Raw genomic sequence first — 16,926 nt, 5'->3', positions numbered from 1 at the left:
CCGAATAAATGCAAAACAACTCTTTAATCGTAGATGAAACTATAATCTTTTGACAAAAAGGTTGAGGTATATACTTCTCTAAATATGCATGATCACATGCTCAAATCAAATAAATGCCTGACTTTCAAGACAAACCGAAACCCTGGCCGATAGCAGAGATAAGCACAAAGACACTGTTTTGAGGCCATTTCTTGCAAATCAAATGCCTGTGATACTTCGACACGTAAACAACCAGGGCATATTAATATAAAAAAAGCTTTATTAAAACCGAGATTTAAAACCTGGATTTATAATTAAGCTCAAGTACATCAATAATTATAGGTTATTTCACGGTTGGTGAGCGCGTACGATTTTTATTCACAAGTTGTGTAAAACAAACGAACGAGCGCAGCGAGTGAGTTTGTTTTACACAACGAGTGAATAAAAATCGTATAAGCAAACTCACGTGAAATAACTTATTTATTATATACATACCGAGATTCATAAGCGAACAGAACTCAAAGATAAACTATCTTTATTTTCTTTCAAAGGAAAACAACGCGCGGTCAAGCCGCCTCACAGAACAGTTCAAGGGTTGCACTGAAATGGCTTCCTTGTAAAATACTTTACATCTAAATTATCAAGCAAAAATGCCGTTCAAAGGCAGAACTAGTTAGAATAAAATAAGACATCCAGAAAATATGTCGAAATAGTTCTACAGAAGTTGAAAATTTGAAATACAGAAGTGAAAACCCGAGACTTCATTTTTTTGTTGCTTTATCAGAACCGGCAGGCTTGCATTGAATTGACAAACACTAGTCAGAATCCGACTCAAGAGGTTTGATTCTTTTATAAGTTTTGCTAGGGATTTCCTCTCGCACTGAAAGAGTGGGCGATTGATTTAAAGTGTTTATTGCCACACTAATATGTCCTCCGCTAATAACAGCACCCGAAAAAAGAGAAAGGGGCTGCTGCGCTGCTTGATTACTTTGCTGAGAAAAAGTTGGACGAAATGTTGGATGAGTGCGTTCGTCAAACTCGTGCTTTCTTTTCTCCGAAATAGAAGAGCCAGGCTGGGGAGCTATTTCTCCCGAACTCAGTCCAGTGAGAGTGTGAGACATGTTCAACTGTTGTTTCTTTGAGACGGTAGAGTAGCTAGTGATACTTTGAACGTTTTTGTGTCCTGACAGTTGCATAATATCAGTTGGCGGCACGTCGCTGTTGACTAAAGTTTGAATCATAGTTTTTCTGCCGCTGTGGTTTTTGAAGTTTGGCCCGAGTCCGGCTTTTTCTGCCATTGTTTTCATTAAGGTATTAAGCTTATTTACACCGACTGGAGATTTTTTGAACCAAGGTTTGCCGGAGCCAGATTTTACATTGTTTACTGCCAAGTAAAACGGTGCATCGTCGGTTTTCATTTCCGCGGGTCGCTTTTCTGCGTAGACTTTGTAGGCCTTTACTGGACATTTCTCGTTGCTCGGCACAGCAAACATTTTCGGTGCAATGGCTCTTACATTCCGAGGATCGTTTCCTGAACGAGTTTTCGTTTCTCTTTCATTGAATTCAAGGTACTCCTGCCCAGTGGAAGTTTTACAAAGTTTAACGTCTCCCCAGCACATTTCTCTGTGCTCCTTGCAGCCTCGTAACCCGAAGTGGATTGTGTTGTTGAACCAAATCGTGTTTAAAAGCGCTTCTGCCGTGGAACTTCCCAAGAGATCCTTTTCATACAGAACTTGAATATCTTCCTCACTTAAAGCAGCAGAAGCATTAGGCTTGTTGCCCTTGCCTTTCCGTTTTAGATCCCTTTGCTTTGACTGAAGCGCTTTCCGAGTTTGCTCGAACTGGACGTCTTTCATTAGGCAAAGTCCATAGTTTTTTTTCTTTAAATGGCGCTCAAAGCTAGCGAAGAATGCCCTTAAGGAATTAGGCTCGTATTCCTTGTTGTCTTCTTTTTTGCGAACCGTTATAAGAAACTCGCTGAGAAACTTGTTCAGTTCTTGAGGAGCCAATTCGTCCATTTGTCTCGTCTCGCCTTTCAAAACAAGAAATTCGTGGAACAGCGCAACATCGTGTTTGGTCTTTTTCTTGGTGTTTTCATTTTCTTGTCCGTCTATGAATTCTTCTACTGATGAATCGAGGCTCTGAAAACGGTTAGTCTGATTTGAAGCCATCTTTCTAAAAAAAAACGCGCCTAAGCTCTTACAAATATGCTCTTTGTCAGTCAAGAGGAGCGGCGAGCGAGCGACACGGTTTTGTTCACTAGTGAAAATAACGATATAGCCAATCAGAGCGTCGATACGACGATTTTCACTAGTGAAAAAATCGTATGACCAATCAGCTGGCTTCTCTAGCGCGAAGAGACTATTTTTATCTCGATGCTTTTTGGCGCGTAAATCTCGGTATGTATAAGTAAGCTTATTTACAGTCATACCAGGATTGTATTTCGCTCGTTCATCTCGATCCGCGCTGCAAGCTCTTCTGGCAAATACGAAATTATTTCCACAGAATAAGACAGAGCCAAGTTGCTTCTGTTGTCAGTGTATAATTACGATTTTCATTTTTGGCGATGCTTGGAGTGTCGATCACGATCAGCAGACCGCGATGGCTTCAAGTAATCCAAATAATGTTTACATCGCAAATTTCATCTCAGAAAACTTCTCCAGCAGTTGCAATGGTAGTTAATCTTGTGCTTTACATCAAGGAGATGAATTAAGTTCGACATGACAGTTTCACAGCTTGGTATACGATATTATCCATACAAAATTTGAGGTTTTCACTGAACTTGACTGCCTTCTTTTTTTGTTCTCGACTTTTCGTGCAGACTCGAATGGTTTCGCGACTCACGTGACACTGAACACGCAACTCCGGTTCTATCCAAGCGGATCCACGCGAGAATCCGCGCAATTTTGCGTGTATTCGCGCGGTTTATGACGTCGAAGATGGCGCAATTTGTGCTAAAAATAGCACAATTGTTCCATATCATGGGGACAACCTCAATCGCGCGCTTACGGTCTCCGTCCCCGATTATGGCTCCTGTCATAATCTAACAGTTAAGGTATCATGATGGTTTAAATAGTGCGAAAAAGCATGTTGTGATCTTGGACAAGACACGTGACTTTCTCAGTTCCCTCTCTACCAAGGAGTGTATGGAGTGTATAAATGAGTACCGGCGAACTGTTAGTTTCCAACCTGGGGGGTAGCCTGCAATGAACTACCATTCTATCTAGTGGGGAGTATTTATACTCAGCTGGAATACTTCTAGCTGCTTCATGCTACAAAACCGGAGTTAACTGCATGGCAGTTTTAAGCTACAAGGTTCGTGAAGACTTAACTTGGAACGTCCTTGAAAAAACTGAGAAAAACAACAGCTTAGTGTAGAAAGACTGAACTTTTCGCATGTTTATTATTTTATGGTGATATTTAATAAATCTTTATCTTATTTCGAAGACGAAGCTTATACAAGTCATTTCATACAGTGAATAATGCCAACAAAACGAAAAATAAGATCTTATTTTGATCGTCCGGAACTAGGGCAGCCCGTCCGCGTAGTAAAAGCAAGGGGCGTAGCTAGGATTTTTTAAAGTTGGGGGGCGGGGTCACACCTTAGGTACTTACCAGTTTGTCACGTGACGCTGTGTTTTACTAAGAGTTACAATTTTCGGATGAGCAGTGAGCGGGGGGGGGGGGGGGGAGGTTCGAGCCTACAAAACAGCTTCATAAATGGAGTATCTACCACCGGAAAAGAAAGGTTTACGCCATGCCGATTCTTTAGATTCGCTAGTTTTCGCCATCTAATTATATATACGGTTTTTATTGTTTTTACTTTAAAGAAAACTTATCTCGCAGGGGTGGGGTCACGGGCACCCCAGGACTCCCCCCGGCTACGCCGTTGGTAAACACTCAATCGAACTCAACTCGACACATTTAAGCAGTACGCGAGGACAAAGTTACGCTTAAGAAAAGGTGTGAAGCGGGAAAATTTTAACTCGATACTGAATATCTCAAGTAAGCAAAAGCGAAAAACCCGTCATGTGTCTAGAATCAATGTATTAAACTTACTGTACCTTAGGGCAAAGATGAATTCTGTAAGCGTTTACTGTAGTGTACAATATCATACCGTGCAAATTTACATCCAGTGAATACGGAAAAACGAGTTTAAGCATTACAGTACCTTCTCATTGATCAGTCGGAGTCGATGTGTATATCCATCGAACATCGTGTGCTCGAAAAAAACTCTCAGTTTGGGTTAGCCTTTTCATCATAATAATCGCCTTTGCCTCCATGGCCCAATGTGAATTTGCTAAAAGCGCAAAGGTGGGATGAAGAACGGGAAACGGACAATCCCGAGTGAACAAGATACTATTCCAATCCAATTGAATCTCTTAGATTGCGTATCATCTTCCTAAACCAAAGAAAAACCCGAATAAGACTATACATTACAATGTTCATCGACAAGGAAGTAGGCGGGTTTGTTTCTGCAAACAGTATTTCAAGTGATGCAAAAAAATTTTATTTACCTATTCTTCTCAAGAGATGCACGCACATTGTTGCTCTTTTCCGGCATTTGCGATTGCAAGTTCTGTTTTCCACGATCCGTGAGTGTTTACTTTAATAGCCCGCCCCTTTAATACTACTCTGGCTTTTCCAACAGAAGCCGCCTTGTAACAAACAAGTTAGACAAGTTATGCTTGTAAGAACATAAGCAGCGGGACATTTTCGGGCGGCCCAGCCCGGTTCTTATAAATTCACTCGTGATTTTTTTTTTTTGGTTGGCGACTCACCCCGTACTTTCACCCGCGCTTGGCCAACAACACCGACGCCAAATCACTGGAGGGAAAAGGGGCGTAAAGGCTAAGGGGTGGGGAGGGGAAAGCTAGGGGAGGGGTGGAGAGGGGATAGAGGGAGCTGGAGAGTTCACAATCCTGAGCGCTCACCTGCTTTACCCAAGAGAGCGAGGGAGGTTGAGGGGTGGAAGTGTGTGAGGGAATGGGTCGTGCGGTGAAAAACTGAGGTGAGGAGGGTTGGAAGGTTGCGCCTGTGTGACGCGCGGAATGTTTTTTTCAAGGCTTTTACTGAGCAACTTAGCTCTTTGTCGTGTTTCTAAATTCTTTGCTGGATAATGCTGGCTTTTTTGCCTACGTCGGCAAATGAGTTCAATATTTTTTTATTTGTCCTTAATGCTTTTGTTGTGAAATTTTGAGCTTAAAAAGAGTACAAAGAAGACGCAATCAAGGATCTAAAGTGACCGCTAAAAGACAACTATTTTTAAAAACACAGTGAAAAACGGCCGACAACTCATTGAAGTCTTTGAGTCATACAGTTGGTTCATTAACTGGTGCAAAGTTCTTCAACCAATAAGCTTTACTTATTCCTGTTTTCTATCTCAATACGAACAAAAATACACCCTTTTTGACCAATCAGGAGCAGAACCAAAGCCGACGCACGTGGGCACATTTTCCCGCGCTTAGCGCGGGTTGTATGTTTTGACATCGACTTCTAGTTGGGTCATTGTCAATGTTACTTGCGTTTGTTATGATTGGCCAGATGACAGTACTTCCGGGTCGTTTTTTGCCGCAGGCCAATCAGACCACTGTTCTAAAGACAATTCATGATGGTATTTTCAGAGAACATCACAGAAAATCCTCTCAAGTGTCTTCAACAGTCTATGACGGTTCGTCCTTCAAGGCGTCCACATTGATATAAAAGCTTCTTTCCTTGCCAATGCCTTCGACATTGTGCACCGCGAGCCATTTTCTGTTTTTCTGTATCCTGGTTCTTGACTTTCCACATGCTTTACTCATTCCTGTTTTCTGTCCCTTTTCTTGTCTGATAGGTACTTCTTTACACGAAGCCGCTTTTCATTATCTGCTCTTATCCTGTAAGGTAACAAATAAACAAATAAGAAACACTGAACATGTAATCTGAAACTCCAGGACTTGTGGTTTCTAATTCACCTTTAGTGTAGTAGACGTTTAAAAGCCTTTAACAACTTACTCTTCGGCAAGCAATTTAGTTTAAAAACTCATTAATAATTCATCAATTCATGGGGTCGTTAATGAGTGCCTTTATATCTGATAAAGACACGGCTTAACTTTACGTCCAATTTCCTAGGACAAAATAACCCAAAATCTAAATATCAGTGCAAGAATGAGCTGATCTACATCAAAAGATTTTGAAGCCGCTTAAAAAAATTCACAGTTCGTGTTTCGTCAAGTCTAGGACACTCGGCTGCGTCTTGTGTTTTAAACTTGATAAAAAACTGCTGCTCATTGATTAATTAAACATTACATATTGATCAAGTGCTGTAAGTAATAAGGGGTTACACCATACTCCTCCCTAGAGGCTGCAGTGTTTTTGGTCAGCACCACAGATAACGACCTCTGGCCAGTTCTAATTTAAATAAGTACTCTTCGCATGCTCTGAAAATCAGAAACAACCAGAGGTCATTCTTGGTGCTGACAAAAAGGATGGTAACGTCCAGGAACAGAAAGGGGTTACACTTACAATTTTCGCACATGAGCCTTCTTCTCTGGTGTAGTTTCTGGGGGAACATACGATGCCTCCTCAATAATCATTTCCACTTTCTGAATGGCATCTTCTAAATTTTTCAGCTGGCTGCGGGTCTTCATAGAACTGAGGAACAATTCACCATTCTTATTGATACGATTCTTTTCCTGCAAGGAAATGTTAAAAGAAAGTCAAGGTGAGATCACTAAATGGAAAAGTGACGCATGTACTAACAAGTCATTTATCATAGAAAATCAGTAAACACCGTAGAGGAAGGGGGAGTTAACAGGGTCACAAGTGTCTGTTACTCTATCCTGCTTCCAACATCCTTCCCTCCAGATGATTTTGCATGGTGCCCAGCATCGCTTCTCATAAATCCCACTTCCCGTCCTTTCCTCTCCCACACCCTTTCTGTGCCTTTTTGCCCAGGGTACCCGCCTCCAATTCCCCCTTCACTCCATAGGCAGCACAGATCACTTTCTTTTCCATAGGTCTTCAGTGCTAATACAGCCTTTATTTGAACACCAAGAACTGCAAATGTTTGGTACTTACTCCATGAGTCTTGTAAAAACATTTAATAAAATCAGAAGAGCACACAGAGACTAAACAATTGTCTAATCAAAGTCTCTTCGAGATATCGACGTTTTTGCATGAAGTACGAGTCGAAGGTTTATCCTGTGCATTGTTCTTCGAACTTATCATTACAGTTTCTTTGTAGTTTAGTTTAACAATTTCCTATCTTCGCGGAGGAAATGCAGCCATATAATTTTGTCAAAAATGGCTCGTCCGCGCCGGGTATTTATACACATATTACTTAACATTACACAAATAAACAGTGCAAATTTCACCGAGATCTGACAATTCTATACTTTAAAATTGCAAGGACCTTTCGGGGCAGTCGATTACGGCAGCGAAATTAGCAAATGAAACAGCAAAATATGCGTTTGACGCTTTGTTTTTGTCATTTTGTGACGCCATATCTGAATTGTTATAGGGAGACCGCTGTTCAATGTGTTCAAGGCCGTAGCGTAACGATAGCCTGCGTGGCCGGCGTTCAAAGGGGGAAGGAGAAGGGCAGTTCGAGCGCGAAGTGCGAGGTGCCCTTCTCCTTCCCCTTTGAACGCCGGCCACGCAGGCTAGCGTAACGATTGCTCCACAAAAAAAGCACAAAAATACAGATATTTCCGACTACTGTCGGAGAAAACTGGCTCAAAAATGGCTTGTCCGCGCCGGGTATTTAAAAACATATTCCTTAACATTACACAAATAAACAGTGCAAATTTCACCGAGATCTGACAATTCTATACTTTAAAATTGCAAGGACCTTTCAAGGCAGTCGATTACGGCAGCGAAATTAGCAAATGAAACAGCAAAATATAATTGCAGCGTAAACAAATCGTTACACTCAAGCTGCGTTTTGTCTAGGCTCTGCGAGGGTCGGATATCAAGACCCAGGATTAAACAAAAGCCATATATACAGTGAATGCTTTCGAATTATATTTGAAGATGAAATAAGAAAGAATTTTGCTGTCTTTGACTGAAATTCCACTCGAACTGCGTAGATACGATCGCATGTTGTAAAGCCGATTCATGCAACATTGCTGTCATTCCCTGTCAACGCGAGGTCACGTCCCTAACGACCTAGGCTGATGACGAAATAAAGTTGCGCTTGCATGTAGCGACCAAATTTGGCCTAATTTTTAACCGCTCCTAAGCTAAAAGAAGCCCCCATCTCTTGCATTTGTTTTAACTTCAATAATATCTTTGAAAAGAGCGGATTTTTTGGTATGGTTTATTTTTGACGTTTGTAATTTTTAAACGATGTAAATGCTAGTGATTATTTATTCGTGTTTTAGTTACGCAATCCATTGTTTGTGCGACGCTTTTTATAGATCGCCTTTCAGACACACGTGCGTTGAGATAAGAAAGCTGACATGTCACTTTTAAAATTGTTATATAACGTTTGTAAATGTGACAAGTGACGTTTTTTTCACGAGATCGCAAGTGATCACCCACAGCGGAAAGTAATCCCTTGAGAAATTAAAACAGTCCCTTGAGAAATTAAAAAAGTCCCTTGAGAGTTTACAAATATGTGGTTCCAAATTTTGTCCACTAACCCCTATTCTACGTTTTTAGCTTGTAAACAAGCAAAAACGTCGAAAAAAATGATGTTGTTCAAACAACTTGTTTTGCTCTGAAAATATATTTAGGTGTCGTGTTTTGTTTGGAATTCAACAATAAAACTGGAAAAGTGAACAAGTATTTTAGAAGCTGGAGTACGGTATGTAACAAAGCTAAGCAACTATACCCTTTCTAATATCTTGTATCGAACATCTTCGGGAATCCACTCTGCGCTCAATACATGAAACCGCAAATCCACCTTGGTATTTACTAAAACAAAACATAATAATTAGAGGATCGAAAACACTGAGGATCAAAATGCACCAATCAGAGCTGTTGAAAACCAACCAATCACAGCGCAGCCGTGTGCTTTATAAGCTAACGCACAACCAGTCGACCTTATCGCCTGATGAAGACTAGCAGTATGCAGTCGAAACGTTGCGATCTCCATCACACGTGACTACGTCGTGAGACAAACGAAATAATACTTTATTATTGTACTCTACCACGATGAATAACCACAACATTTTTTATGATAATAATTAGATATAAAAAATATATTCACAAAATTTATTTTTAACCACATGATAAACAACTTACTGTAAATTTGTTGGCAATCCCTTGTAATAATATTGAGTAAGATGTCCACTTGGCAGTGATTTTAATAATTAAAATTAAATTAAATAAGTTTACATGAGTTTGCCGGTGACTATGCAGTTTGATTCAGGAAGAGCAAATTCTGTACATAACCCACATTTTTTTTTTCTCTAGACTAGTTCCTCTGAGAAGTGTTGGTCAATTAAGATGACAATTCCTATTAGTAAGATTTAAACATTGTCATCTGTCAGATTGTGAGATGATTGTGCGCAAGACTGAAAAAATCAGATTTCGACCACTACTTTCCCTGTACTTCGTACTTTGTATTGTTCCAGAAAATATCCAGACACACAGGGTTTTCAAAACAAGCTGGCAACTGCCAGAGTTCCACTGTCTACTTGATATGTCGCCAATTACTCTGGTAAAAACAGGCCAAACAAGCTCGGCAGCCCCTAACTTTTCGCAGCCACCTACTCTTCCAGTTACTGATGCTTATTTCAAAACATCTTGAAACCCCATGGAAGGTTCTTGCTGTGAATACCCCAGCCCCTTTGTAAATTCCAGTTAAGCTCCATGCTTTTCTTTTAAAATTTTGACTTTGAGAACCCCCACCCCTGTGAAATTTTTAACAACCTTTCATGGCGAGGGAATAGATATTTTCTGGAACCATACATTGTTACTTCCTTACATTAGAAAGCTATCATTTTGAGGTTTCCTTTAATTTGACTAAGGGTAATCTGTACCTCACAAAAAATGATTTTATACTTGTTGACCTGAGTTTATCATACCTTTGTTTACATTCTGTCCACCTGGTCCAGAGCTTCTTGCATACTTGACTGTTAACTTGTCTGTTAGGAGATAATTAAATCTTAAAGTGCACCTAACCCCCGAAACAATACTTTCAAAATTGATTGTACATGAGTTAGAGAGTTGAATGGTTAATCTCAATAAATCTCTCATCTCAATGTTGCATTTTTAAGTTATGAAGGTTTATTTTTCCAATATGTTAATGAGTATGACGTCTACCCAGTCTTCATTCAATATACAGATTTTGACTGGTTCACACAAGCAGTATTTAAAAAGCATTATCATAATACTCTCAATTTCCACAATTTTTATTGTAAATTATTTTGGTGTCTGGTAATGGCGAGTAAATAATGATATAAGCAAAACAAGTATGCTTAAAAGCCTGGGTAGCAGGCTGATACACATAGCAGGATGATACACTTACTGTCTTACCCAGTGGAATCTTGCCTTTGTAATTAAAGCTTATAGCTCGTCCATCATCATCCTAAACAAAAATATATGAATGACGACAATGCCAAGAAAGAATTCAAGAAAGATATAAGACAAGCTTATAATAAGCTTAGTGGGAGGCGCGGTGGCCTAATGGTTAGCGCGCTCTACTCCGATTTGAACGGCCTGGGTACGAGCCCTGGCCGGGGCTCTGCGTTGTGTTCTTGGGCAAGACACTTTACTCTCACAGTGCCTTCCTCCACCCAGGTGTATAAATGGGTACTGCTGGGGGTAACCCTGCGATAGTCTAGCATCCCATCCAGGGGGTTGTAGCAATACTCCTAGTGGCTTGCGGAAACCCGGATAAGCTCCGGCTGTATGGGCCACTTGGCTCGGACACAGACTTTTATAATAAGCTTACGACAAGAAATCGCTACACATACCTCACATAACTACATGTTGTTCCAGAAAATATCCATACCCATCCCAACCCACTAGAAATCCGTAAATCCGTTGGTTTGAATCTCCCACCCCTGGAAATTCCAGTTAAGTCCCATACAGTCAACTCTCGTTAAAGCGGACACACTCGGGGCATCGTTTAGTGTCCGTAATAGCGAGAGTCCGTTATAGCGGGAGTCATTTCAAGTCAAACCCTATTCGCCGGGGATCTGGATTTTGTCCGTAATAGCGAGTGTCCGCAATAGCGGGGTGTCCGCAAGGCGAGAGTTGACTGTACTTTCCTTTAAAAAATTGGGCTTTTGAGTCCCCCACCCACTCAGAATTTCCAAGTCCTTGGGTATGGATATTTCCTGAAACTGCACATTAAATAATAAGCTTAGTTCCATGTGACAAAATTGCTATTTCATTTCTTTTGCGTTAAAAAACAAAACTAAAGCTAAGAAATAGCAAAGATTTCTGAGTTTTTTTATAATTTTAATAGTTGACATGTCATGAAACTCTGCTTAGCTGAGGGGAAATTAGCTTACATTTCAGTATTTTGTTGTTGTGTTTTTTTTCAATCAATCAATCAATCTCAATCTTTATTTCGCTCTACAATTAAGCCTAATTACATGTCGTTGATACATTTATTATTATTAAATATGATGGAGTAGAGCAGGAACTCTCAACAAACCCTTGTGGGCTTAACAAGGAGAGCCCTTTACATGTTTAAGGGTATAAAACAATTAATATATAATCAACATGTAAATGGCTTGTAAAACTATTATACTTATATACCTACAAAGGCTATATAGATAAATTAAGGTAGTAAATCAAGATAATATTTTCTTATTTTTTTCTTAAAAATAACAAATGATTTAGCGTTTTTGATTAATATAGGAAGGTTGTTCCAAATTTCACACCCTTTAAATTTAATAGAATATTTCTTATAGTTTGTACGTGCCTGTTCTTTGTGGATTTTTGAAGATGATCTTGTATTATGGCTATGGAAATGATCATTTGACTAGAAAAAATGGCTGAATGTTGCTGGAAGTGCTTGCGTAAAATATTTAAAAACAAATAAAGCTATGGCTTCATTGTTCAAATCATCAATTGGTAAAATAGATAGATTCTTAAAGAGTGGACGAGTATGATCTCTAAAATCTGAAAATGAAATAATTCGGATAATCTTTTTTTGTAATTTTCTTCTTCCCCATATTATATTACCATAATTAAGATATGGATAGATTGATGAGTAATAAAGAGTTCTCAGCGTATGGGAAGGAAGGAAGTGTCTTGCTTTATACAAAATACCGGTTGTTTTAGCTATTTTGGTTACAATATGGTTGATATGTACTTTCCATGTTAAGTTAGAGTCAATATATATTCCTAAAAATTTGGTTGATTCTACATGTTTTATTTCAGTCTCATCTATTTTGACTGTTATGTTTTCCGCTTTTTTCCTTCTTGTTTTAAAAATAATAACGTGGGTTTTCTTTATATTTAATGAAAGCTTATTTGCTTGTAGCCATAGGTTAACTTTTTTTAATTCATTGTTAAGGGTTTCCGTTATAACTTTGATATCTTTATGTTGGTAAAATATGTTGGTATCATTGGCAAAGAGGATGAATGATAATTTTTCAGAACTTTTAAAAATATCATTTACATACAATAGAAATAAAAGTGGGCCCAAAACTGGCCCTTGAGGTACACCACATTTGATCATTTGTTTCTCAGATTGACTATTCGGTTAATTTGTTTGTTAGTTCAATTATGGCCATCTCTGTTGAGCGTTTTTTTCTAAATCCATATTGTTTATCATAAAAAATGTTGTGTCTTTCTATGTAGTCCATCAATCTTTTATACATTATTTTTTCTAGCATTTTCGAGAAACATGGTAAGACAGCCACAGGTCTGTAGTTTGAAAACAGAGATTTATCTTCATTTTTAAATACTGGTGTAATTAGAGAAATTTTTAGGTCATCCGGAAAGATACCAGTTGTAAACGATTTATTAAAAATACTTGTTAGAGGCTGCTTGATATAGGGTGCTATTTCTCGTATAACTTTTGGATTGAATGAATCATAGCCAACTGATTTACTACGATTTAAGCCAAGCAATTCTTTTTCTACTTCTTCCTCTGTAACAGGATCGATGAAGAAACTTTCATGATAGTAAGTTTTGCTCATAAAAGCTTTGAATGATGTATTTACGGTTGGTATTTTACTAGCAAGATTTGGTCCTACATTTGTAAAATATTCATTAAATTTATTTGCTATTTCAACTGGATCTGTTATTTCTTCATTATTATGATTAAAAGCATCAGGCAAGATGCTTGCTGACATTTTTTTATTTATTACCTCGTTAATAAGAGCCCATGTTTGACGTGTGTTGGTCTTTACTGCCTCAAATTTTGTTTTGTAATACCTTTTCTTGGCTATTCTAAGTAGGTGATTCAGTTTATTTCTATATCGTCTAAACTTAAATTTGTTTTCAGCTGTTGGAGTTTTGATTGATTTTTTGTACAATTTGCCTTTTGTTTTTAGCGATTTGAGTAGTCCCTTTGTTAGCCAGGGTTTAGTTTTCAGTTTGTTCTCTTCTATTGTAGAAAGTTTCAGCGGAAAGGCCTTTTCATAATATTCATTTAATTTTTGGTGGAAAAATGAATATATGATTCATTGGGATCATTTAAGGACGGTGCCTCCTATTGCTACTGCGCACTTGTTCTGCGCATCACGCAACGCATCGATCACACTGGGCGCGCGCGCTTTTAATTAATTTGCTCGCTCAAAATGACGAATTCAACTACACAACCAAGCGCGCGACTAAAAATCAAGAAAGTTTTCTCTGCGACGAAATCCAGTTTATGGACATATCCTAAGCCAGGAACCGCGGAAAAGCAACATATCAGTAACCATTGACCACTAACCACTGAATATGGCTCACATTAACAGTTAAAAACAAATCGCTAAGCGCTAAAACCTTACCTGCAAACTGCTAACCGTGACAAATGGCGTAGTGCACGCGCGAGATGCAAATATTCAACTCGCTAGGGAGGGGATAGGAAAAATGTAACAGACCCCAAAAGCGATTTCATAGACCCTGAAAACAACTGGTATAACTTTTAAAAACGTGTGGTGACCCCTAGTTTTTATTTTATAAAATGTAAGTGGTAAGTCTATAGAGCACATGTTTAATTTTTCATTAAGGTGATTCCACTGAAATAGAAGGAGTATTAAAAATTTTCTGAAACTTGGTCCAGGTTACAATTATGTTATGAGCATTAAAAAATGAAATAAAAAATGGGGGTCACCGCGCTAGTTTTTGTGTAAAATGGATGGACATTATAGCAAATATACGACCCGCGAGATATATATTAGGAACCCTAGTAATCCAAATGGGGATCGCTATTATTTCCAGAAAAAACATTTTGCATTAGAGAATTGTCTAGTTCAACAAAATAGACTTTATTCTTATATTAAAAACTATTCTTATTGTACAGGAATTAAGATAAAGAAAGAAATTTAAGATTTTGCTTCGTGCGCACATTAACGGCACTACCTAAAAACGTGTTTTTTACGGCATTAAAATTAAAATATCTCAATGTAGCGCGAAAACTTATGCGCAGAAAGGATGCGCAATGCAATACCGTGGAATCACCTTAAGTGAAAAAAAATTTAGGCTGATTTTCTGGCCGTGCAAGTGAGAGCTGCTGGAGTCAAAAATGGCTCAAACGCAATTATTTTGTTAATAAAAACGTGGATCACGCAGTTCCGAAGAAATTATTTGTAAGTTATTGTAAATGTTGTTATATTTAATGTTGATTTTGTTCATGAAAAACCAATTTCAAATGGAATTTGCAAGGAAATTCTATTTAGTTTTACCCCAGGGGGGTACTCCTATATGTGGCCTATATAGGTATGTGCCGCCCGATAGGTTATGGTTTTTGAGGTTCTCGGTCCTTAAATAGGGTATCATTTTTGCTCCTTTTGGCAATGTGTTCCTGGTGTGATCCTTAGATAGGGAACCTAAATTCTATTAGCTAAAATAAACGCCCAGCTAAACAAAAAAAAGGTATCTAAAAACTGAATTTTCTCAGTGATTTTATAAAGATTTGTGTCTTGCCGTGCGCGGTTAGCCGTTATTTGGGTCGTCACGGAACGCTTCTCCTCCCCTTGAATAGGGTGTCATTTTCGGTTTTGGGCCTTAAAAAGGGTATCAATTTTCGCTTTCTTTATCCTTAAATAGGGTCAGGGTTTAAGAACCTTGGCGGCACACCCCTATCCGAAATTTATGGGAGTACCCCCCCCCCCCCGGAGTTTTACTTTATTTTAAAATGCCACGTCAGCACTTTTTTCCAGATTTCAAACCTAATTATCTCGAAAATTTGCGTGGCCCTTAGTAGCCCTTGGTAACATCTACATTTCTTGTATAGTCATCGGCCGGGCAAAAATACTTTGTTATTATTAGTAGGCACCGTCCTTAACACTCCCAGCTTTCTTGGCTCAGATCGTCTATCATCAAAGTTATGTTTTCAGGTGTGATTTGTCTTTTTTTAACTTTTTCAAACTTTTGATTCAATTTTCTATCTCGTTTTATGGTAAAGATGGGTAAGTGATCTGAAAGATCAGTGTAAAGAATTCCACTAAAGTCGTCCTCACTTAGCCTGTTTGCTAAGATATTGCAAAGACTTACCTTGTTATGAATACTTCTCAGGTTAACAGAAGAAGTACGAAGATACTGTAGTTTAAGAGCGATTAATCTTCTTTCTAACAAACCATCCAACGTGAAAAGAGAGGAATATACACGCTGAAAGCTTCGCAACATTTCACCCTCTTGGCCGCCATTAAATTTACCCAGCAGTCACCTGGCTCGTCGCGATCACATAACGCACGAATATTTGGTCACGCTAGTAACGCGTTACGAGTACGCTGTCAAAATTGTCACACGCTTTTCGATGTTGCTGCCTTGCTGGTCGTTGGCTATCGTTTCTCAATCATCAATCTCTACATGAAAAAAAATAGAAAATGAGTCGTTTTGTCTGTAGAATCAGTTTAGCTCAGTTTGGCTCATCCGGTAAAAAAATCTGGAGCTTGAAATGATAGTGATCTGGGGGGCTCCTGAAGGAGCTATATATAGTAGTCACCCTGCCCGCTCGGACAGCTGGGCCCTGCCACCGAAACACAATCAGTTTTACGCGTGCGTATTTTCTCTTGTATATAGTTATAGTGAACACTTTTAACTTGAGAAAATCAGAAAGGGCCAACGGACAATACAAAGAACCGGATCCTGGTGGATCTGATCAGCAAATTGTATAAATACGAACAAATTAAAAAACAGAAAGGCTGACTGTACGGTTGACCAATATTCGTACGGTGGAGGACCTGACTTCATCAGGGAATGAACAACTTAATAAAAATCGTTACAATTTAAACAACCAAGACTGAAGATAATAAGATTACAATTCAAAAATAACCGTTGAAATAGAATGTTTTTCCATTAGTTCTATTTCAACGGTTATTTTTGAATTGTAATCGTATTGATCAGTCTTGGTTGTTTAAATGTACGATTTTTATAAGTTGTTCATTCCCGGATGAAGTCAGGCCGTGCCTGACGAAATATTGGAAGGAAATATACAAGTTCAATCCCTCCACTGTACGGTCAGCCTTTCTGTTTTTTAATTTGTTCATAGTTATAGTGTCTAAACTAGGGCTATCCACAAGTTGCTCGGCAACTCGTAGGCAACTTTTCATATTTTGAGCATTTTTCCCCTTCGAGCAACTTTTTTCCTCTCGCGCAACTTGTTGCATTTTGAGGAATTTCCAGACCGAAGATCTCCGAAGCTTATCCGAGTGTTGTTCAAAGGCCATACGAACGTTTCCGAAGATTTCCGAAGTTTGCCGAAGATTTTCTAGGAACATCTGAAGACGTTCAACTTTTGGCTCATTCTTCATTAAACATTACAAAACTCACCAGCAAACATGACGTCATCCATATCTTCACGATTTTTCTCAGTTTAAGAAATCCTTGTTATTTAACAAATTTTCC

The 16,926-nt window shown here is 38.7% G+C and overlaps 2 protein-coding genes across 2 annotated transcripts; both read right to left on the bottom strand.

The window, feature by feature from the left end:
• Positions 1–392: 392 nt before the first annotated feature.
• Positions 393–2,320, bottom strand: LOC144633146 (uncharacterized protein KIAA1958-like). The gene has a single exon (XM_078491946.1). The coding sequence runs from the start codon at positions 2,148–2,150 to the stop codon at positions 795–797; it is 1,356 nt and encodes a 451-aa protein (XP_078348072.1). The 5' UTR covers positions 2,151–2,320; the 3' UTR covers positions 393–794.
• Positions 2,321–5,127: 2,807 nt separating this feature from the next.
• On the bottom strand, positions 5,128–15,972 carry LOC144631930 (large ribosomal subunit protein mL62-like). Its single transcript, XM_078490504.1, has 6 exons — positions 15,574–15,972; positions 10,444–10,495; positions 9,993–10,052; positions 8,795–8,877; positions 6,484–6,653; positions 5,128–5,855 (listed from the first exon to the last, which is right to left on the bottom strand). Exons 1-6 carry the CDS (start codon positions 15,703–15,705, stop codon positions 5,777–5,779), a joined length of 576 nt encoding a protein of 191 aa, XP_078346630.1. The 5' UTR covers positions 15,706–15,972; the 3' UTR covers positions 5,128–5,776.
• Positions 15,973–16,926: the final 954 nt, after the last annotated feature.

The sequence above is a fragment of the Oculina patagonica genome, chromosome 12 (genome assembly GCF_052425735.1).
Source record: "Oculina patagonica isolate OP01 chromosome 12, crgOcupat, whole genome shotgun sequence".
Lineage (NCBI taxonomy): Eukaryota > Metazoa > Cnidaria > Anthozoa > Scleractinia > Oculinidae > Oculina > Oculina patagonica.
This window is presented reverse-complemented; position numbering and strand designations above follow the sequence as displayed.

Coding starts and splice junctions, on each gene's coding strand:
- LOC144633146 (XM_078491946.1), bottom strand. CDS start 2,150: ATGGCTTCAAATCAGACTAACCGTTTTCAGAGCCTCGATTCATCAGTA.
- LOC144631930 (XM_078490504.1), bottom strand. CDS start 15,705: ATGTTGCGAAGCTTTCAGCGTGTATATTCCTCTCTTTTCACGTTGGAT. Junction 8,878..9,992: donor TGGACAGAATGTAAACAAAG/GTATGATAAACT, acceptor GTTTTGTTTTAG/TAAATACCAAGGTGGATTTG. Junction 5,856..6,483: donor AAGGCTCATGTGCGAAAATT/GTAAGTGTAACC, acceptor GTTACCTTACAG/GATAAGAGCAGATAATGAAA.